Source organism: Diceros bicornis, chromosome 30 (genome assembly GCF_020826845.1).
Source record: "Diceros bicornis minor isolate mBicDic1 chromosome 30, mDicBic1.mat.cur, whole genome shotgun sequence".
Classification (NCBI taxonomy): domain Eukaryota; kingdom Metazoa; phylum Chordata; class Mammalia; order Perissodactyla; family Rhinocerotidae; genus Diceros; species Diceros bicornis.
Window position 1 is genome coordinate 8720166 of NC_080769.1, and position 23364 is coordinate 8743529.

The following is a 23364-nucleotide window of genomic DNA, read 5'->3' on the forward strand; positions in this document are numbered from 1 at the left end:
TGTGTGGTTTATTGCATGTCAATTACGCTTCAAGAAAGCTGTAAAAAAATTTAATGCATCTAACTCAGAGGACTGTTTGGAGGACAGGGTGAGTTCATCCGTGTGAAGTGCTTAGCGTGGCATTTGAGGCACAGTTAGGACTCTGCAGAAGCCAACCGCCACCTCGAAGGCGGGATGACGCTGTAGTGACCCTGCGAACCACAGAAAGGGTGGCCTCTAGTGGCTAGCCCCAGGGCTCTGTCCTCAGCCGGCTGCAGGAAGTCGGTGAGGATTTGGATGAGTGTAGCAGATGTGAAGAAGACACAAAAGGATCCTGACTTTCCCTCCTGCGGTTCTCCAGTCACTCACATCCTTTCAGGCACATCTGCCTCCTTTCTCAGACTCAAGAGGTACCATACCACCTCAGGACCTTTGCACTTGCTGTTCCCTCTACTAGACCTCTCTTCCCTGAGATAGCCACACAGGTTTCCCTCAGCCTACTTCACCACTGTATTCAAATTTCATCCCCAAGGCGTGATCACCTTCAAAATTCCACCCCCCTCAACCTTTCCGCCCACTCACTCTTAGGATCCTTCTCTGCTATATATTTTTTCCGGTTACCACCACCTGATTTTCTGAGTCAGCTGGGGCTGCTGTAACAAATACCGCAGACAGGGTGGCTTCAACAACAGATGTTTATTTCTCCTGGTTCCAGGGGGTGGAAGTCTGAGATGAGGGTGCCAGGACCACCGGAATCCTGGAGAGGACCCCCTTCCTGGTGATGTCCTCACACAGCATCTCCTTAGTGCATACACAGAGAGCCATCTCCTGTCGCTTGTTGTCTTCATAAGGGCACTAATCCCATCTCGGGGTCCACCCTCGTGACCTCAGCTAACCCTCATTACCTCCTAAATCCATCACATTTCAACATGAATTGGGGGGCCGCAACACTGAGACCATAGCATTGATTATATATATATAATTTCCATGTTTATTACCTCTGTCCCCACCACACCATGATGGCAGGGTCTCTGTCCATCCCCGTCACTGCTGGGTCCTCAACACTCAGCGTGTGGCCTGGCACACAGTAGGTGCTCTGTAACACAGTGGTTGCAAGAAACGACTTGTGAAATGGAAGGAGAACGTGTTGCCTCACAGGGCACAGAGGGGCTGTGGGGGCCACGGGTGACCCCCTTCTGTTTGGTCTGGTGGCTGACCCTCCCCCATGGCCACAGCTGGTTCCTCCCTAGAGGGGGGTGTTTTACAGTGTGGCCCTGGATTCCTTGCCCTTCGACCCCCCACCCCATGAGTACAGCCACAGCATCAGCTCCCCATCCGGGTCTCCGTCCCCAGCCCCGGGTCCAGCCGCCACCTCTGCTCCCCTCAGGATGTCCCCCAGGTTCAGCGCACCCCGAACTGGTCCTGCATTTCTTCCCCGCTGGCTTTTGCTCCCATGCTCCTGCCCGCCCCCAGCCTCCACCACCTCCCTCATCACGGCCTGTCTGGCCTCCTCTTCCTAATCTGTCCCCACTTGTCCTCATACCCGCAAAGCAGCTCAGTAGTTATGGCCACCTGGGCGGACGCTGCAGCCAGGTGTCTTGGACAGCAGACCTTGCCTCTGTGTGCCTCAGTTTCCTCATCCGCCAAATGGGGTAGTTATATTCTCTCCTTTCTAGGGTTCGCGAGAAGGATGAAACGAATACACAAAATGCTTAGAACACTGCCTGGCACATAGCAACCGCCACTCTAGCGTGAACTGTTACTGCTATTTTGTCATTCTTGTTCCCACCACTGCCCTCCCAGGTCCAGCCGCCATCACCACTGTCACCTGGTTCCCGGTCTCCTGGCTGCCACCTGTGACCCCTCAAATCCACACGACATCTGGAAGAACCTATCTATTAATAATTGTTTTTCTTTTTCAAATGACGCTAAACATTCACTTTGTTTATTTGTGGGTTTTTTTAGAATTTTTTATTTTAAAAATAATTAATCTCTTTTTTGAGATATAATTGATGTATAACATTACATTAGTTTCAGGAGTACAGCATAATGATTCAATATTTGTATATATTGTGAAATGGTCACCACAATAAGTCTACTTAACATTTGTTAACTAAAAATAAAATATTTGTTCTAAATATAATTTTTGTGTGTGTGTGAGAGGAAGATCAGCCCTCAGCTAACATCCATGCCAATCCTCCTCTTTTTGCTGAGGAAGACTGGCCTGGAGCTGACATCCGTGCCCATTTTCCTCCACTTTATATGGGACGCCACCACAGCGTGGCCTGACAAGCGGTGTGTCAGTGCATGCCTGGGATCCGAACCCGGCCCGCCAGCAGCACAGCGCACGCACTTAACCGCTATGCCACGGGGCCAGCAAAAATATTTTATAAAATAAAATTATTTTGGGGCTGGCCCAGTGGCGTCGTTAAGTTGCATGCTCTGCTTTGGTGGCCTGGGGTTCACACGTTCACATCCCAAGCATGGACTGACACACCGCTTGTCAAGCCATGCTGTGGCAGCGTCCCACATGTAAAGTAGAGGAAGATGGGCACAGATGTTAGCCCAGGGCCAATCTTCCTCAGCAAAATAAATAAATAAATAAATAAGTAAGTAAATACATAAATAAATAAAATTATTTTTATAACAATTTCCACCACACCAAAAAAATCTAGAGCAGCACTGTCCAGTAGAAATATAACGTGAGATATAATTTTCAATATTCTAGTAGTCATGTTAAAAAATATACAAATAATCCAATTAAAAAATAGGGAGAGGCTCTATATAGACATTTTTCCAAAGAAGATATACAGATGGCCAACAGGCACATGAAAAGATGCTCAACATCACTAACCATCAGGGAAATGCAAATCAAACCACAATGAGATATCACCTCAGACCTGTTCGAATGGCTGTCATCAAAAAGACAAGAAATGAGTGTTGGCAAAGATGTGGAGAAAAGGGAACACTTGTGCACTGTTGGTGGGAATGTAAATTGGTACAGCCACTACGGAAAACAGTACAGAGGTCCTCAAAAAATTAAAAATAGAAAAACCCTATGAGGGCCAGCCCCGTGGCTTAGCGGTTAAGTGCGCCTGCTCCACTGCTGGGCGGCCCGGGGTTTGGATCCTGGGCAGCACACCGACTCACCACTTCTCCAGCCATGCTGAGGCCACGTCCCACATACAACAACTAGAAGGATGTGCAGCTATGACATACGACCATCTACTGGGGCTTTGGGGAAAAAATAAATAAATAAATAAAATTATTAAAAAAGAAAAAAAAAAAAAAGAAATACGCTATGATCCAGCAATTCCGCTTCTGGGCATTTATCTGAAGAAACAAAACTACTAACTCGAAAAGATACATGCACCCACGTTTACTGCAGCATTATTCACAACAGGCAAGACATGGAAGCAACCCAGGTGTCCACTGATGGATGAATGGATAAAGAAAATGTGGTCTATAGAGGGCCGGCCCCGTGGCTTAGCGGGTAAGTGCGTGCGCTCCGCTGCTGGCGGCCTGGGTTCGGATCCCGGGCGCGCACCGACGCACCGCTTCTCCGGCCATGCTGGGGCCGCATCACACATACAGTAACTAGAAGGATGTGCAGCTATGACATACAACTATATACTGGGGCTTTGGGGGAAAAAATAAATAAAATTACAAAAAAAAAAGAAAATGTGGTCTATAGAGACGGTGAAATATTATTCAGCCGTAAAAAAGAATGAAATCCTGCCATTTGTGACAACATGGATGGAACTTGAGGGCATTATGCTAAATGAAGTAAGCCAGACAGAGAAAGATAAATACTGTGTGATCTCACTTACATGTTGAATCTAAAGAAATCAAACTTGTAGATTCAGAGAACAGAGTGGTGGTTGCCAGAGGCGGGGGTGGGGGAAATGGGTGAAGGGAGTCAAAAGGTACAAACTTCCAGAGGCCGGCCTCTTGGTGTAGTAGTTAAGTTAGGTGCACTCTGCTTCGGTGGCCTGGGTTTGTGGGTTCAGATCCCGATTGCGGACCTACACCACTCATCAGCCACGCTGTGGCGGCGACTCACACATAAAGCGGAGGAAGAGTGGCACAAATGTTAGCTCAGGGCTAATCTTCCTCAGCAAAAAAAAAACAAAAAAACAAAAAAAACGTACAAACTTCCAGAAATAAGAAGTCCCGGGGATGCAATGTCCAGCATGGTGACTATAGTTAACTATAGTTAACAATACTGTATTGTATATTTGAAAGTTACTAAGAGTAGATGTTAAAAATTCTCATTCTCATCATAAGAAAAACATTTGTAACTCTGTGAGATGATGGATATTAACTAAACTTACTGTGGCCATCATTTCGCAATATATACATCTATCAAATCATTATGTTGTACGCCTGAAACTAACACAATGTTACATGTCAATTATATCTCGATAAAAAAATAAAAAGAAACAAATCAAATTAATTTTAATTATAATTTTTATTTAACCCAATATACCCAAAATATTGTCATTTCAACATGTAATAAATATAGAAAAATTATTATTGAGCTAGTGTGCTTTTTTTACTGTCTTAAAATCCGATGTGTATTTTAAACCCACAGCACGCCTCGATTCAGACAGGCCACATTTCAAGCGCTCGGTAGCTCCAATGCAGGAAATATAACGACTGCTCAGGTCGAGACACGAGACATCCGGGATGCAGCTGGCCCCCTGGGTCCTGCCCTCCTTGTCCCCAGATGCCCTCTGCCTGAATTGGGGTTGACCCTTCCAGCCTGGTGGGGGTCCGGCGCCCAGTCTGCCTCTCCATTCGGGGTGACTCTGCTCCCTCAACGCTGTTTTCCCCTCCTCTTCTCTCCCCTCCTCCTCCTGTAAGGTCCCACCCCCTTAAGCAAACCAGTCACCAGGCACCCCACCCCCCACCCGAGCAACTCCCCCCGCCCCGGGCACCGCCCCAGGCTTATCTGGTTCCAACTGTGGCCACCACCTCAGATTCCAAACACCAATGACTGTCACGGCCGGGTTGCCTTGCGGGCTGTATTGTTTCTCCCAGAAAGCTCTGTGGAAGTCCTCATCCCAGGTACCCGTGGCCGTGACCTTATTTGGAAACAGGGTCTTTGCAGATGTAATTCATTATGACGAGATCACACTGGACGAGGGTGGACCCTGAATCCAGGAGAACGGGTGTCCTTATAAGAAGAGAAGACAGAGAGAAACACACACAGGAAGAGGGTCATGGGCCCACGAGGCAGAGATTGGGGTGATGTAGCCACAGATCAAAGAATGCCACTGACCCCCAGAAGCCAGGAAAGAGACAAAGAGCCTTGACTCTAGGCTTCTAGCTTTCAGCGCTGTGAGAGAAGCCGTTTCCCTTTCAAGCCACCCAGCTCGTGGTAGTTTCCGTTTCAAGCCACCCAGCTTGTGGTAATTGATCACGGCAGCCCCGGGGTAATTAACACAGCCTGTTGATCTCTCCCTTCCTTCAGGTCTCAGCCTGCCCGTCACCTGCTCTGGGTGGCCCGTCCTGACCTCCATGGGGCCAGGCCCCTTTCTGTGTTCTCAGGCTCCCCTGACCACAATTGTAATAATTCCTAATCAACTGTGTCATTGCTGGTTAATCCCGGTGTCCCCTGTGAGAGTGACAGCCCCATGGAGACGAGAGTGACAAGTGTCCTAACTCCACATTCTTTCCAGAACATCCATTGTCACTTGCAGCATGCTCGCACCAGCAATGACAACGAGAGAAAACCAGCCGCCCCGACTTTCTAGTGCCTCTCATGTTGGAACATGGTAGATACACAATAACTATTTGTTGAATGACTAACTGAAATATTATGAAACTTAGCATCCTCAGAGCCTCTTCCTGGCTATGTCTGAGTCTCCACAGCTGGCTTCTCCAGGGCTCCAGATCAATTCCCTCAAGCCTTGTCCTGCTGGCTTTATCTGTCTTAAGTCAGGTAACCCCCTCAGCACAACTTATAAGGTAGGTACAATTATTATCCCCATTTCACAGATGAGGAAATAGAGGCTCAGAAACAGGTCCTACAGTAGGAGAGCTGCCATAGTCCCCAGCCATAGTCTTCATAGTCATCATGCATTTAAAACTCAGAGAGCAACCCAATAAAAACACGGGCAAAAGATCTGAACAGACTCTTCAAAAAAAAAGATAAATGGATGCCAAATAAGCACACAAAAAGATTCTCAACATCCTTAACCGTCAGGGAAACACAAAATAACCTGACAATCGGATACCACCACAAACTCGCCAGAACAGCTCAAATGAAAAAGACTGCCCTTATCAAGTGTTAGCGAGGTTGTGGAGGAGATGGAACATTGGAAGTACGGGCAGTTGGTTGCATGTCAATGATACCTCAATAAAGTTGAAAAAACAAATTGGGGGCCGGCCCTGTGGCCTAGTGGTTAAGTTTGGTGTGCTCTACTCCAGCCGCCTGGGTTCGGATCCCGGGCATGGACCTACACCACTCATCAGCCACGCTGTGGCGGTGACCCACATACAAAATAGAGGAAGATTGGCATGGATGTTAGCTCAGGGCTAATCTTCCTCAGCAAAAAGAAAAAAGAAAAAGGAAAAACAAATCAATATGGTAACATCAGGGCTCAGACACAAAATTGCCCTTATGTGGAATTTGATAAGTAGGATTGTCTTCCCGTGACTGTATTTTGACGTCAGCGTGTGAATATTATGGTGGGTCTCTCAGCCATTCCAAGAATGTTTCCGCGCCTCGCCACTCATTTCCCAGGCCCCTGAGTGAAATAAATCACCCCCGGAAATCCCGCCGGGGCTGAGAGGCGGCTAGGACAAATTACACACTCTTGAAGAAAACATAAATATCCGGAGAGATGCTTTCTCACAATAGATCACTTTCCTTGTCAGACTTCCTTCTTTCCTTGGAGCCTCCCCCTCCTGCCTCTCACACCTCGATGACACCCAGAGTTGTATGAGAGACTGTTCTAGAAATGAGCTTTGCTCATTGTTGCCTTTTTGGCTGAAAGAATGGAAAACTTTTCTTTCATTCGCCAAATGTATCCTGAGGGTCTACTATGTGGAAGACTCTGTGCCAGGCACGGGGCTACAGCAGTGAATGTCATGAATACCATTGTCTCCTCTCCGGGTCTTGGAGGAGGATTTGATTCGGGAGGTAGATGGTGAACTCATTACACAAATAATTACATAGTTATGATTTTAACAAGGTCATGCAGGAAAATACAAGGTTACAATAGGGGGAGGTAATCTAGTTTGGGGGCTGGGCTCCAGGAGGACTTCTCTGGGGAAGCCACATTTAGGTGGGGTTCTGTATTAGTTAGAGTAGGTCAAGTTTTGCTGCAGTAACAAACGAGTCCAAAGGTCAAAGGTTTAACGCAACCAAGATTTATTTCTCCCTCATGTTACTCATCCTACACGGGCTGGTAGGGACTCAGGTCTACACAGTCGTTCCGGGGCCCAGGCTAATACGGCACCTGCCATCTTGTGGCTGTACCATGTGGAAGTCACCGCCTCAGAGAGACAAGAAGGAGACTGGAGAAGCGCACATGAGTTTTTTGATGCCTCTGCTCAGAAGTGACTCACAGACAGAAGTGACGTACGTCATTTCTGCTCACATTTCAATGGCTGGCATTTGTCAAGGCAGTTAACTAACTGAATGTAGTTTTTCACTCAATAGCTGTTGGTCTACCCTAGGAATGTCTATCACGGGATCTAAAGGATGAGTAGGAATTAGCCAGAAAAAGAAAGGAAGGAAGTGCATTTCTGGCGGAACAAACAGCATATTCAAAGACACCAGAAGCAAAGAGACAATGGGTCTACGGACTCAAAATTCTGACAGAAAGGATTTGCAACCCAGACCACTACTTCCAGCCAAAATATGGATCAAGTGTGAGGAGCAAGTAAACACATTTCAAAACATAGAAGGGCTCAAAAATGTTCTCTCTCATGTTCTCATGTTCTCAGGAAGTTACTGCAGGATGCGCTCCATCAAAACAAGGGGGTAAACCAAAAAAAAGAAGACATGAAATTGAAGAAACAGGGGTCCCAACCTAGAAAAGAGATGAAGAGAATTCCCAGGAGGGTGGCAGGAGGAATTCCTCAGCAGAAAGAACCCAGGAGGGAAACAGAATGCTACCTGTAGATTATCTTGCAGATCTGATCATTTGGAAAGTTGAATTGAGAGGCACTGCCAGAAATTCTAAGAAAGACAACTAAAGAAAAAAGAAAATAGGCAATTAACTCCAGGTGGAGAAATTATACATCATAATAATTACATTTCTCAATTGTATCCTTCAAAGGGAAATAAAATTACATTTCTATAAAAGCAGTAAAAAGAACGTGAGCCACCAGGACACCGTGTGAAGGCATATCCCATGTGGCTGATGACTCAATGGCACTGTGTCACGGCGGGGAGGCACCTCAAATTCCACTGGCCCCAAACTGAACTCCCTAAATTTAACTCCTAATCTTTCTGCAGCTCCATGGCCTTCCCACCTCAGATGCCTGAAACAACCTACCAAGGTTTGGGGACTCATAAGAGCCCAGAAGAAGGTGCTCAGACCAATTTGGGATGACCCCTCCCACATTCTCCGACCTGGCCAATCAGAGCAGTCCATCCCTCGGGACAGGTGAGTGGTTGATTACATGTGATCCTAGCCGGGCCAATCAAATTCAGTACTGGGACTTCTGTTGAAACCCTCTGGGAGTTGCATGTCTCTTTCCAAGCAACTACTGAGTGGGAATAATGGATCTATAGTGCCGGGCAGAACCTCTGCCACCAAACAGGAGCTTGATGAGATGAAAGCCCAGCTAAGCCAAGAGACAGCGAGTTAGATTCCTAGTGACAGTGGAGCTTCTTGATCCAGCTATGCCTGAAGGCAACTCCTAGACCCCTAGATTTTCAGTTATATGAGCCAACTCACTCTCATTTTTTTTTCCCTCACACCAGTTTGAGTTGTTTTTTAGCTGACTTGGTTCATTCTTTTCCTGGAACTCCCAACTAAGCAAATCCTGATAAACACAGTCCCTACTCAATGCCAGCCATTGCACTAAAGAGTTGACATGACTGTTTCATTGAACCCTGTGGGAGAGGGAATAATTATGATTCCCATTTAACTGATGAGGAAACTGAGGCTTACAGAGGTGACTCTATCTGTGCAAGATCATCAGAGCCAGGATTCCAACCCACATTCATCTGACCCCAAAGCCTGACTCTCTTTGACCACGAGGAGCAGTTGCCAGATGTGGAGACTGAGAGGCAGGAGATATGGTATGGGGGCAGGGCCAGGGGCAAGAGCCAGATGCCAATGGCCAGGGCTCCTTGAACTTTCTTCAAAGGGCACCAAAGAGTTATGGAGAGTTGTGAGCAGAGGAAGGAAAGGAAGCAGTGTGGGCAGTGACAAAATGTAATAACTATCGAATCCGCAATGAGATACCGCTTCACTCCCACTAGGGTGGCTAAAACAAGGAAGGACAGAAAATCCTTAGCAAGGATGTGGGGAAACTGAAACCCATATCCATTGCTCGTGGGAATGTAAAATGGTGCAATCAATTTGGAAAACAGTCTCTCAAAATGTTAAAAATAGAATTACTATATGACGCCACAATTCCACTCCTGGGTATATACACAGTAGAAATGAAAATATATACCCACACCAAAAATCTGTACCCAAAGGTTCATAACAGGATTTTTCAAATTAGCCAAAAAAGTTGAAACAACCCAAGTGTCCATCAACAGACGAATGGATAAACAAAATACGGTATATGGTATATCCATACAATGGAATATTACTCAGCCATGAAAAGAAGTGATGTACTGATTCACGATACAACATGGCTGAACCTTGAAAATCTTATACTGAGTGAAAGAAGCCAGTCACAAAAGACCACACAGTGTACGATTCCAATCATAGGAAATGTCCAGAATTGGCAAATCCACAGAGACAGAGAGCAGATTAGTGGTTTCCAGGGGGTTGGTGGGAAGTGAAAATTGGGAGTGGTGCCCCTGGGCACGGGGTTTCCTTTTATGAGCAATGAAATGTTCTAAAATTGATTGTGGTGATGGTTTTGCAACTCTGTGAACGCACGAGGGGCCATAGAATTGCATGTTTTAAATGGGTGAATTGTATGGTATGTGAATCGTCTCTCCCAAGAAAGCTGTTAAAAAATATCTGACATTTATCAAGTCATGACTCTGGCCGGGCAACGTGTTAACTTTTTACACTGATGGTCAAATTCATATTCACAAGCTCACGGAGAAAGGAAAAGACTTTCACGACTTCACTTTACAGTGGGGAGATTAGGATCAGAGAGGTTAAGCAAGCCACACAGTGAGGTGCTGGTCAGACACCAGAAGCCTGGCATTTGAGGTTCCACCAGATCTGATCATTGTCCCCCCTCCCAGTTTCACCTCCCACCCCGCTTCGTCTCCCCCCTCAGCCAAGCTCCTGCCCGGCTGAGCTGATTTCAGTTTCTTGAACATAGACCTTCTTTCCAGCCTCCAGGCTTTTGCATGTCCAATCCCTCTGCTCAGCTGTTCTTTCCCTTCTCCTCCCAATCTAGTTTGTGAAATGAATGTCTAAGTGTGAGAGGGCGAGACAGGGAGGAGATGCTGACTCCAAGTTTCCGAACCTAGAGCCTGGGAAGTGAGGGGTGTGACGAGGGAGCACCTAGAGGGGCTTCCTTTGCCTCCTGAGGACTTGGCCTTGGACCCGTGTCGACAGCTTTTGAGGTTGGCCTGAGTTTAACCCAAGCTGTAACCGGGGACACATGTGGAAGGATGAGGTCAGCTTTTCCCCTGGGGCGTTTGCCAGGCCTGGGGTGAGCAGGTGAGGAGAGAGAGGTGTGGCTCTGCCCAATTCCTGCCCAGCACCTGGGGACAAGGCGACCCCCTCACCAGGCTGCTTTCCCCCTCCCTTCCCCTCCCAGCTCAAAGCCTCTTCCCGGAGCCTTTTCAAATCTTTAATAAGAAATACACTAGGGGCCGGCCCGGTGGCTTAGTGGTTAAGTGCGTGCTCCGCTGCTGGCGGCCCGGGTTCGGATCCCGGGCGCGCACCGACGCATTGCTTCTCCCGCCATGCTGAGGCCGCGTCCCACATACAGCAACTAGAATGATGTGCAGCTGTGACATACAACTATCTACTGGGGCTTTGGGGGGAAAAAAAAAGGAGGAGGATTAGCAATAGATGTTAGCTCAGAGCTGATCTTCCTCACAAAAATAAATAAATAAATAAATAAAACAAAATAAAATGGTTAATTTCATGTTATGTGAATATCACCTCAATTTAAAAAATAAAATAAAATAAAGCAAGCTAAGAGTCTGCTCATGCTGATCCTTCTGCCAGGAACACCCTTCCTCCTGGTTATTCTGATCTCAGCTCCCTTCACCTCCTCAAAGAGGCCTTCCCTGCGCCCCCGATCTGAAATAGTCCCCAGTTGCTCTCCTATGACTCCATGATATTTTATTTGTTTATAACACACGTCATTATGTGGTGTTATCTCATTAACTCGTGTTTGGATTCTTTTGGTCCCCCACTAGAATGTGAGCCCCTTAGGGGCTGGAGATAGCGTGTGTCCCCATTTTCAGATGAGGAAACTGAGGCTCAGGGAAGTTTAGAAACTTGAAAGTTGCTCTGTCTTCTGTCTGCTCTAAAATCCGTGCTCCTGGCATCTCAGCCAGGGGTCTCAAACTCAAACATCTTCAGGGCCCAGGCTGGCAGTACCAATATCTCAAGAGCAGTTTCAGGTTCATAGCAAAATTGAACAGGAAAGTACAGAGAGGTCCCATTACGGACACCCCACATCACAGTGGTACATTGGTACAATTGATAAATCTATATGGACCCAAAGTCCATAGTTGACATTACAGTACATTCTATGAGCTTTGACAAATGTTTATGACACGTATCCACCGTTATAGTATACTACAATATATTAGAATGTTCTAGAATATACTAGAAACTAGAATAGTTTCATTGCCTAAAAATCGTCTGTGCTCTGCTTATTCAACCCTCCCCACCCCGCTAACCCCTGCCAACCACTGATCTTTTTATCGTCTCCATAGTTTTGCCTTTTCCAGAATGTCATAGAGTTGGAATCATACAGTATGGAGCCTTTTCAGATGGGCTTCTTTCACTTAGTAATAAGCATTTAAGATTCCTCCACGTCTTTTCATGACTTGAGAGCTCATCTCTTTTTAGCGCTGAGAACATTCCATTGTCTGGATGTCCCACAGTTTATTTATCCATTCACCTGCTGGAGGACATCTTGGTTGCTTTCAAGTTTTGACAATTCTGGATAAAGCTGCCAGAAACATCCGTGGGCAGGTTTTTGTGTGGACCACACTCTGTTCCTTAGAAGGAAGGCACCAAGTCCATTTCCCACTCAAGGGGAGGAGAACTTAGCCCTGCCCCTCAGAGGGAGGAGTATCAAGAACTTGAGGACAAAGATTAAGGCCATCAAAGTGATTAATAAATATTTAGGGGGAGAAACTTTGAGTCTATGCAAATGTCCTGTTTCTCCTTAAAGTTTTGCCCACGAATTTTCTCATCAATCAGTGGATTCTGCCTGCAGCAATATCACAGTGGTATTCTAATGGCAATTTTCTATTTTCATCATTCATTTTACACTTATTAGTTGGAATTCTTCTGTCAGGAAGATTTATCTCTTCCCCCCCATTTTTAAATTGGTTCAATCATGTATTTAAATCAGTATGAACGTGTGGACTTTTATTTTATCCTCTGGGTTATAATCCATTACTATTGCTATGTATTTTGTTCTCAAATTGTTCCAGTTTCGGTCAGTGGGAGTTCTTTCCGGCTGGTTCCTGTGTCCTTTTGGCTTTTTATTTTATTTTATTTTATTTTTTAGCATTTTCTGACACTGCAAGACGCTCCAGGTGCGCTCTGTATTTTCTCTGCCCCAGCCCTAGAATCAGCCATTTCTCCAAGGAGCCCTGCTTCCTCGTATTGGAAAATGGTATTTAGAAACCAAAATCTGGGTGCTGAGTGTGCTCATTGCTATTGGGGTGTTGCTGCTTCTGCGCCCTGAGCAGACAGACCTAGGAAACGTGTGTATCTGTGTACTAACCCACATATGCACACATATCTATATTTATTTTTGTATCTATCTATTAAAAATAAACATGTCATGTGGCTGGCCTGGTGGTGTAGTGGTTAAGTTCACACGCTCTGCTTTGGCGGCCCAGAGTTCACAGGTTTGGATCCCGGGCACGGACGTATGCGCCACTTGTCAAGCCATGCTGTGGCAGGCATCCCACATATAAAGTAGAGGAAGATGGGCATGAATATTAGCCCAAGGCCAGTCTTCCTCAGCAAAAAATAAAAAAAAATAAATACATAAATCAACCCCAGTTGATTTATGATTATGATAACCCCAGCCCAGCACCACATTGCTCATTTGTAACTTCCTTCTCCAAGAGCATGAAAACTGGCTGCCAGTGTATACAACATATGCACTTATTTGTTCAAAGCTAGCATAAAATTGTTCCAGAATTAACCTGTTCCCTCTGAGAAACAAATAGACCAGCTGGAGTGCAGCGTTTCTGCACCTTTCAGACAGATCTCTGAACGGGAAACCTCTGAGCTGAGCAAACAAGTTTTGTGGTTGTGAGCCGGAGGTGGCCCTTGGGCCTCCAGTTCGAGACCCTCCCAAACCATGACCGCTCTGGTCTGCGGCATGGGAAATTGTCAGTTTGCACCTCTCTGCAGCCACCTTCATGCGTCAGGACTGGTCGGAGGGGGATGGAGATGGGGCAATGGGAAGTTCTGCTGCAGCCCTCTGACTCTCTGGGTGGGTGGGGGCCTGAGGGGACTGTGAGAGGCTCTTTGCCCTTTCGGAGGCATGGACACGGCTCAGAGAGAGTAGGCACAGACAGGGCGGGGCGGCCCCTGTGGGCGAGGGCCTTGGCAGCAGAACCTGCCAGGTGGGTGTGCCGGCCCGGGCATGCATCAGGCGGGCAGGCTGTGGCAGGAGTGCGGAGGCCGGGGTGCCCTTCCCCTGGGAAGAGACCAAGCTTGGGTGGGAGGCAGGAGGTGGGGATGGGTTGAGATGCTGGTGGTGCCTGAGTCTGATGGGGCCTGAGCTGAGTCCCCTCCTAATTCCTCTTCAGGGATACCATGGTGACCAATAGTACCCAAGCTAACATGTATTGAGCTCCAACTGTATGCCCAGCTCTGTTCCAATAGTTTTTTTTCATCCTCAACAACATCCCTCAGTGGACACTGTTATTATCCCCATTTTACAGATGAGGCCACCGAGGCTCAGAGTGGGCATCACTTGCCCAGAGTCTTAGACTATAAAATAGCTGAGCCTGGCTCCAACCTCCGAGCCCTTAACCTTTACCAATGACTGGGCAGAGGGACAGACAGGTTCCCTACATTCCTGGAGCTGGGGGTCTAGGGAGGAGGCACACCATTGGCCAGGCGAATAAACAATCAAGGAAATTTCAGATGGTGCCAACTGCTATGTGAGATTGGGGAGATGGAGGACATATCAGGGAAGGCCTCTCTGAGGAGGTGACTGGCTAGGAAGGGCTGGGGGAGGGGTGTTCCAGGCAGACTGATCTCCAAATGCCAAGGTGTTGAAGAGTGTGAGGAACAGGGGGAAGGCCAGTGGGGCTGGAAGGGAGTAGGGCAGGGGGAGAGCGGAGAAATAAGGAGGAGAGACATGCAGGCCTGTGGGCAGTGGTGAGAACTTGGACGTTTACTCTGAGGACATAGGGAGCCATGGGAGAGTTTAGAGTAGGAAAGGGAGTTTTAAGAACTGGTTTAAGAACCGTCACGGTGGGTGTGGAATGGCGCACAGGGATGGAAGCACCGAGGCGTCCAGAAGGCTCCTGTCATCTGCTCTAGTCGCCAGGGTCCCAGACTATGGAAAAGGGGCATGGAGGTGGCAGGAGGGGGGCGATGCTGGGCCCGGGACCCGCGGCCGGAAGAGCCTCCTCCGCTGCGTAGAGCCCGCGGGAGGTGAGATTGCCGCCCTGGAGGTGAGAAGCAGCCTCCTTCCTTTTCTGGGGTGCGGCTTCCCCTTCACAGAAAGGGGTCATTGATTGAGCGCCTGCTGTGTGCCACGCATGGCCCAATCTTCAGGGCTCGTCCCGGCGGGATATGTCGGCACGGCGGTGGGGTGCCCCTACCCAAGCGTTAAGGCTCCCCGCGCGTCTTCCGTGGCATCAGGCAGGAGCGACTCTGTCTCCCGCGAGAGGAGCGCGGGCAGGAGCCGCGGGTGTCCCCAAGGGGCGACATGGGGGCGCGATCCGGCCTCGATGCCCCTCGCGGTCCATCCCCGGGGGGGGGGGCGCCCCCCGATCCACCCCCATCCCCAGCCTCCAGCCTATCGCCCCCGGAGCGCCCTCATCCCACCCGCGGCCTGCGCAGCCTGAGGCGGCCGGGACAAGGGGCACCGTCCTGGGGAAGGTCGCGGCAGCCAGGCCCAGCCCCCTCCCCGGCTGTGGCCGCTGGTCTGAGGGTGGGGGGCTGGGCGGGGCCAGGAAGTTCCTGGGAACTGGAGCTGGGGGCGGGGGGGTAGCGGGCCAGCTGGGACTGGCCCATTGGAGGAGCGGAGGCCTGGGAGAGGCGTGGGAGAGCGACACAGACAGCAAGACACAGCCAGAGACTGAGAGAGACACACGCACAGACAGGGAGAAACAGAGACGGACCCTGAGAGACCCGATGAGAGAGACACACAGACACTCAATCATTCATTCACTCACGCAGCGGATCCTTCTTGTGTCCTCGCAGCGCCCACAGCAGAAGCAAATCCTGGGGACAGACTGGTGGGGGCACACCCCAGAAACACGATAAATGAGTAAATCGCATTGTCAAGAGAGATCAGGGTGGGGCACACGGGGTGGACGGGGAAGGGGGAGCCAGGGGGGCAGACGAGCCAGATCTTCCTTATCTGGGGAGGAGGAGGTTCCCACCAGACTCCTGCCTGCGCCTGCCCCTCCCCCGCTCGCCCCAAGCCGGGGGTAGGATCGAGGAAATGGGGAGGGGCCTGCGCCCGGGAGCTGCCGGGACCGATCTGCCGGGGGGAGGGGACTGAGGCTACCACCGCCCCTGCTGCAGACCCCTCCCAACCCGCGCTGCCGGGGTCCCTCCGCCGACGGGGCGTCCTTGGGGTGCAGCCGACGCGGTTCACTTGGAAGGTAGGTGGAAAATGGGGAGGGATCGGTGCCCAGGAGCCCGAGGACAGACAGGACCCCTCTGCTGGGGGAGAAGAGGCTCGGGCTGCGGCCGCCGCTACTGAGAATCCTCCCCTTCCCGCGTCTCCGGGTCCTCCCACTGCGACGGAGCGTCCCTGGGAGGGCAGCCCGGGCCCGGAGGGGGGAGCCGAGGGCTCTCCAGTGCCAGTCGCCGCCGGGGCGCGCTCCGGTGCCACAGGGTGGCACAGGCTGGCAGCCACGGGCTGGGTGCCCGGGCCCCAAGGGGAGGGGGCGACTGCTCGCGACGGCCAGCGGTGCGCGTTGAGGGCCCGCCCCCTCGCCTGGCAGCCAGCTCCAGCCCCGCCCCCTCGAGCGGCATCTGCTCACTCGGCTCAAGGCAGCGCGATTCCCGAGGGCGCACGACCAGGGCGCAGGGGTGAGTAGACGGTTCTGGTTCCCTGGGCGCGCGGCCTGGCCTGGAGGGGGTTACCCTGGCCACCGCACCGGTTCCCTAGCTTGGGTTTCCCCAGCCTTCCCCAGAGGCCTCTAGGGAAGAGAAAGCCGGGGACTGTTGGGCTGGATACCGAGCCTGGGATAGGGGTGTGGGCACCTGGAATCCCCTGGCCTCGCCCTCTCCGGGCCACGCCACTGCAAGTTTCACTACCTCAGTCCTGCCTCCCGGCAAGCCCAGGCGAGGCAGGCAGGGCAGAGGCTGTGAGCCTCTCTCTGCCGGGTGTCCCCATCAGCGCCAGCGTAACCCGTGCCTGAGTGTATTTGATGCCCCCTTCCCTCCCGCGCGGCTGAGTCCGTGCCTCCCCGTGGGTCTGCATCTGCGCCTGCTTGCCTGGGCGCATCTGAAGCCGTCCGGGATGCATTGGTCCCTGCCCTGTCCAAATAAGTCCTTTCCCCTCCCCAGGCCTCGGTTTTCTCATCTGTTAAGTGGGACTTGCTCGATTGTGTAACCGATTTTGCATAGCTGTGTTTGTGTGGGAGCATGAGAACCTTTGTGTCTGCTTCTCTGCTTCTTTTGAGCCTCAGTTTCCTCCTCTGTAAATTGGGACGATTAAAGGGTGCATTCGTGGGTGGGCAGTATTATTGTACACTAATGACACGTGTGTCCCTCTGCAAGGGCCTGTCTGTGCCATGTGGATCCTGTCTGCCGCCCTCGGGCTCTGCTCTGTCAAATGGGTACCCCGGCTCAGCTTTCTCACCGGGTTTTTGCGGTGGATGAAGGCGTTTTGGCAGGAAAAGCCTGTGTGCAGCGAGGCGTGTAGACTGTGGGGCTCTGGGCTCCAGGCTGGGTGTGGGTGGAAGCTGTGAAATTGTGGCCTTCGCCACTGGGTGTGAGACCCCATTTGCGTGTGCCCCAACTTGTATGTCTCTGCTTGTGTCGCTCTGTCCCTGTGTGAATGTATTTTCATGTCTGGGCTGGGACTGCATATTTTTTACCTACTTTGACTATGTGCGTACATGTGCTTGTCGGTGTGTCACTGTATTTGTGTGTCCCTTCCTGTATGTGGCTGGATTTGCGTGCATTCCTGTGCCTCTGGATATCCCTCCTTGAGTGTGAATTATTAGTGTCCCTTTCCTGTGGGACTGTGTCACCCTGTCCCTTCGTGATATATTTGTGTGTCTTTGTGTCAGCCTGTCTCCAAGGACACCCCCCTCCAACCCAAACTCCCTCTGGGCCCCCACGCGCGTGTCCGGGGTGGTGGCTAGGGTTTGAGGCGCCTTTCCCAGGGCTGCGAGGCCCCGCCCGTGCCCGCCTCCGCAGGCCGCGGGGTCTGACCTGCACCTGACCTCTCCGCAGACTTGGGGCGGGCGGCCCATGGAGCCGGGGCTGCTGCGGCCCGCGCCGGTGAGCGAGGTCATCGTCCTGCATTACAACTACACCGGCAAGCTCCGCGGTGCGCGCTACCAGCCCGGCGCGGGGCTGCGCGCCGACGCCGCCGTGTGCCTGGTCGTGTGCGCGCTCATCGTGCTCGAGAACTTGGCGGTGCTCGTCGTGCTCGGACGCCACCCGCGCTTCCATGCGCCCATGTACCTGCTCCTGGGCAGCCTCACGCTGTCCGACCTGCTGGCAGGTGCCGCCTATGCCGCCAACATCCTGCTGTCGGGGCCACTCACACTGAAGCTGTCCCCCGCCCTCTGGTTCGCGCGTGAAGGCGGCGTCTTTATGACGCTCGCCGCGTCGGTGCTGAGCCTCCTGGCCATCGCGCTGGAGCGCCTCCTCACCATGGCGCGCCGGGGACCCGCGCCCGCCGCCCGTCGGAGGCGCATGCTGGCGCTGGTGGTCGCCTCCTGGGGCGTGTCGCTGCTCCTGGGGCTGCTGCCCTCGCTGGGCTGGAATTGTCTGGGCCACCTGGACTCCTGCTCCACGGTCCTGCCGCTCTATGCCAAGCCCTACGTGCTCTTCTGCGTGCTTGTCTTCGTCGGCATCCTGGCCACCATCTGTGCGCTCTACGCGCGCATCTACTGTCAGGTGCACGCCAACGCGCGGCGCCTGCGGGCGCGCCCGGGGGCTGGCGGGGGCGCCGGGAGCCGGGCGCGCCGCACCCCGCGCTCGCTCGCGCTCTTGCGCACGCTCAGCATAGTGCTCTTGGCTTTCATGGCCTGTTGGGGCCCCCTCTTCTCGCTCCTCTTGGCGGACGTGGCGTGCCCGGCGCGCGCCTGCCCCGTGCTCCTGCAGGCCGACCCCTTCCTGGGCCTGGCCATGGCCAACTCGCTTCTGAACCCCATCATCTACACGCTCACCAACCGGGACCTGCGCCACGCGCTCTTGCGCCTCCTCTGCTGTGGTCGCCGCCCCTGCGGTCGAGGCCCGGGCACCTCCCGGCCGTCGGGGAGCGCCGCTGAGGTTTCGGGCGGCCTGCACCGCTGGCTGCCCCCCGGCCTGGGCGGCAGCTCCAGCCGCTCTGAGCGTTCGTCGCCCCAGCGGGACGGGCTGGACACCAGCGGCTCCACCGGCGGCCCCGGCGCGCTCACTACCGCCCAGACCCTGGTGCCTGCACCGGCCGCAGACTGACGCCCTCCGGCCCGCCGCTGCCTTCCTGAGAAATTATTTTTGCAGACTTTTTCTCTTTAAATAAAGGAATTTGTAGGAAAAGCAGCAGAAGATGGTGGAGGCAGAAGAGACGCGGGGCAATGTATTTTATTGATGCTAAACGCCACGGCAGTGATCACAACAGACAAAATCGCTGCCCTTCTGAAAGTGACCCTCTGGTGGGGACACAGGCAATAATGGAGTGACGAAATAACGGAGATAATTCTAGTGACAATACAGTGACGCGATGGCGGTCAGGGGATGCCTCTCTGAAGAGGGGGTAACATGTGATGTGAGCTGAGACGTCATTGTCCTGGGAATACTCGAAGGAAGAGCATTTCAGGGTGAGGGAACAGCAGATGCAAAGGCCCTGAGGCTGGAATGTGCCTGTGTGTTCTATGAAAAGCAAGGATCCCGATGTGCCTGGAGCAGCAATGGAGGGGGGAGAATGGGAGGAAACAAAGGCAGAGAAATGATGGAGCAGGTGGCCCAGGGGTCCACGGGAGGCCTTTGCTTTTGCTCTGAGTGAGATGGGAGCCATAGAGGGTTCTAGGCAGAGAAGGGACTTGACCTAGTTCAGATGTTCACAGATCTCTGTGAAGGGGGAAGGTGGAAGCTACGAGAACAAGGCGAAGGTGACTGCACTGGCCCAGGGGAGCGATGACGGGGCCCCAGACCATGTGGGTTAGGGGTAGATTTTGGAGGCAGCAACACAATTACTGAGGAATTGAGTGTGGAAATGATGGAAAGAAAGAAGCCAATCACAGCTTTCCAGTTTAGGGGACCACCAGACAGGGCACCCTAAAATTTGACTCTGGGAGACTCAACCAATTCCTATCCGAAACAAGACTTCTTTGAGTGTGGTGTCAGATCCTTCATACAAAATAAAAATATAATAAAATAAAAACAATGACGGCTTTTGTGCCTGGCTAGTCTCCCCACTGTGGCAGGCCCAGAACACACCTTTTTCCTACCCTTACTGCAACCCTGCAATGTGGGTTCCTGTACCCCCATTTGACAGAAGAGGAAACTTCAAGCCTTGTCCCAGTGTCTGAGCCAGGCTCCCAGGTCCCAGGAGGTGCAGGCCTGCTGTCTGGCTCCTCCAGAGGGGTCTGGCAAGGCCCCCTCCCTTGGGGGTCTGCATTCTGGGCCGGGGGCGATACCAGGGCCCCTTTTATGCCCAAAAAAGGCTCCAGGCGCGCTGGCCGCGGCCCCTGGCTGTCCCCAGGCGCATTCCTGACCCCTGAGTGGCAGGGCCGGCCCGGGGGAGGGGCGGGGGGCTCCGGGCTCAGACTGCCGCACGCCACCTGCCGGGAGACAGCGGAACTGCAGGCAGCCGCAAAGACGGGGGCGGGGGGGTATTTTGGGGACCACCGACTCAGCCTGGGGGCCTGAGTCTCCACGGGCCACGCGTGGCAAACCGACCTACTTCCCGGAACACAAACACACTGAAGCCTGGGGTCACCGTCCCAGGACACCCCCAGGACTGGACCCAGTTCCCCACCCGGCCTGGCGCCCCAACCTCCAGGCTCTTCCCGGGGAACCTGAGACACCCCAGCCCGCTATTCGGTTGTTTGATGGTGTGCTGGTAGGAGCTTTATTCACTTGTTCATATTCTAGAAAAGCCAGAAAGCACTAGTTCCCCTTCTTGGAGTCCATCACTGTGGGAATTCCCGGGAATCTTTCAGAGCTGTGCTGTGGATAAAGGAGGTGAAATGTAAACACATCTTTTTACAGAACGTCAGCGCTGCTCTGCATCTTGCTTTGTTCACTTAATAATGTATCTTGGAAATTGCTGCACACCCGCAGATTTTTTTGTGTGTGTGAGGAGATCAGCCCTGTGCTAACATCTGCCAATCCTGCTCTTTTTTTTTCTGCTGAGGAAGACTGGCCCTGGGCTAACATCTGTGTCCGTCTTCCTCCACTTTATATGGGACGCCGCAACAGCATGGCTTGCCAAGTAGTGCGTGGGTGCGCGCTTGGATCCGAACCCGGGAACCCCTGGCACCGCAGCGGGGCCCCCCGAGCTTAACACCTGCGCCACCAGGCCGGCCCCACATCCACAGATTTTGTAGTGTCCTGCTGTCCTAGTCTGCTCCGGCTGCCCTAACAGCATAGCCTGGGTGGCTTAAACGAGACATTTATTTCTCACAGTTCTGGAGGCTAGAAGTCCAAGATGAGGGTGCCAGCTTGGTTGGGTGCTGGTGAGGACTCTTTTCCTGGCCTGCACATGGCTACCTTCTTCCTGTGTCCTCGAGTGGTACAGAGAAAGCAAGAAGCTCTCTGATGTCTCTCTCTCTCTCTCTCTCTCTTTTTTTGCTGAGGAAGATTCTCCCTGAGCTAACATCCTTGCCAATCTTCCTCTATTTTTTATGTGGGTCACCACCACAGCATGGCTGATGAGTGGTCTAGGTCCGTGCCTGGGATCCGAACCTCAAACCCAGGCTGCCCAAGCAGAGTGCCCTGAATTTAACCACTGGGCCAGCCCCTGATGTCTCTTCTTATAAGGGCACTAATCCCATCATGGGGGTCCCACCCTCATGACCTCATCTAACCCTAATTAGCCCCCTATCTCCAAATACCATCACATTGGGGGTTAGGGCTTCAACATAAAATTTTTTTTTGGAGGGGGAGCACAATTCAGTCTGTAGCACTTCTTTTTTACATTTTTAAAAATCAAGGTAAATTCGTAGAGCAAATGTCTTGCTCCTTTTCACTGGCTACATAGTATTTCACAGCATGGATGTGCCGCCACTTAGCACACCAGGGCCCTAGGGAGGGACATGTGGGTTGAGTGCAATCTTTTGCCTGTAAGCACAGGGTGGAAATAAACATCTGTGTACATACATCCTCCTGCACGTGTGCGAGTGTACCTTGGATAAATCTCTACAAGTGTCACCGCTGGGTCACAGGACCTGTAGATTTGATGTTGAGAGATATGAGGGGTTGCCTTCTGGCGTGTTCGAGCAGGATGCGGGTTTCCGCACAGCGCGACTACGCCATGTCGACCCCTCTGGAGCAGTCCAGAACTGCAGCCTCACGCAAGAGAAATCAGGGGCCAGGTGGGGAACCCCGGCCTCCCATTTAATCCCAGACACTGAGCAGGGACCTTGAATCCTCCAAATTCACCCGGAAGGTGGACAGAATCCTTTCTTACACCAACCTCTGTTCAGTCTAGCGTTTCTTCTATTATTCACTTAGTTTTCATATAGATGGACTCTTTTAAAAATAATCTTACATTTATTGAAAAGTTAACTTTCTAGCATAAACAGCATAAATGGCAAATCAGTATCCCTTGTCATGAAAAATAACAATCGTTCATATTATTGGGCGGTAGCATGGGCATTTAGTTCTCCCGATAACCTGGCGGGTAGCTGCTCGTATTGTTACCAATTTATTTATTTATTTATTTTTGTGAGGAAGATCAGCCCTGAGCTAACATCCATGCTAATCCTCCTCTTTTTGCTGAGGAAGACGGGCTCTGAGCTAACATCTATTGCCAATCCTCCTCCTTTTTTTTTTCCCCCCCAAAGCCCCAGTAGATAGTTGTATGTCATAGTTGCACATCCTTCTAGTTGCTGTATGTGGGACGCGGCCTCAGCATGGCCGGAGAAGCGGTGCCACGGTGCGCGACCGGGATCCGAACCAGGGCCGCCAGTAGAGGAGCGGGCGCACTCAACCGCTAAGCGACGGGCCGGCCCTATTGTTACCAATTTATAGGTTAAGCTACAGGCCCACCGGCAGGGAGCTAGAGATTGCCAGAGCCGGGGTTCGAACCTGCGCAGACGAGCTCCACGCGCCTCTAGATTGGAGGTACCTAAAAAATAAAGACAAGGAAAACCGAACTCAGTAGATAATTCTAGCTGGATCCTGCGGCCGCCGGACCGTGAGGCCTGTGTTAAAGGAGGAGTGAGCCGTGGAGAGCAGCCCTGCGCTGAGACCACGAAATAGGGCGGATGGAAGGGACGGTGCCAGGGGGCGCCTGGCCATGCGGCCCCACCCGACGCCCCGCTCCTCGCCCCTGGGCGCCGGGCACCTGCGGGAAGGGCGGGGAATCGCGGCTCCTTCCCCGCCGCGCCCTCTCCGCCCTCTCCCCGCCTCCTTCCCGGGCGTCCCGAGGCCGACCCCCACCCGACGGCCGCGACCCCGCAGGCCTTGCGGCCCCGGAGCCGAGGTCCCCCGA

The 23364-nt window shown here is 52.0% G+C and overlaps 1 protein-coding gene across 2 annotated transcripts; it reads left to right on the top strand.

Annotated features, from left to right (window-relative positions):
• The first annotated feature begins 15877 nt into the window (after positions 1–15877).
• On the top strand, positions 15878–20428 carry S1PR5 (sphingosine-1-phosphate receptor 5). 2 transcript variants are annotated; one of them, XM_058525719.1, is made up of 2 exons: positions 15878–16141; positions 17949–20428. In XM_058525719.1, exon 2 carries the CDS (start codon positions 17967–17969, stop codon positions 19161–19163), a length of 1197 nt encoding a protein of 398 aa, XP_058381702.1. In that variant the 5' UTR covers positions 15878–16141; positions 17949–17966; the 3' UTR covers positions 19164–20428. The 2 variants fall into 2 exon arrangements, with proteins under 2 accessions (XP_058381702.1, XP_058381701.1); XM_058525718.1 differs by lacking the exon at positions 15878–16141 and adding an exon at positions 16150–16574.
• Positions 20429–23364: the final 2936 nt, after the last annotated feature.

Bases quoted from the DNA above. Each gene is read 5' to 3' on its own strand.
- S1PR5 (XM_058525719.1), top strand. From the start codon at position 17,967: ATGGAGCCGGGGCTGCTGCGGCCCGCGCCGGTGAGCGAGGTCATCGTC.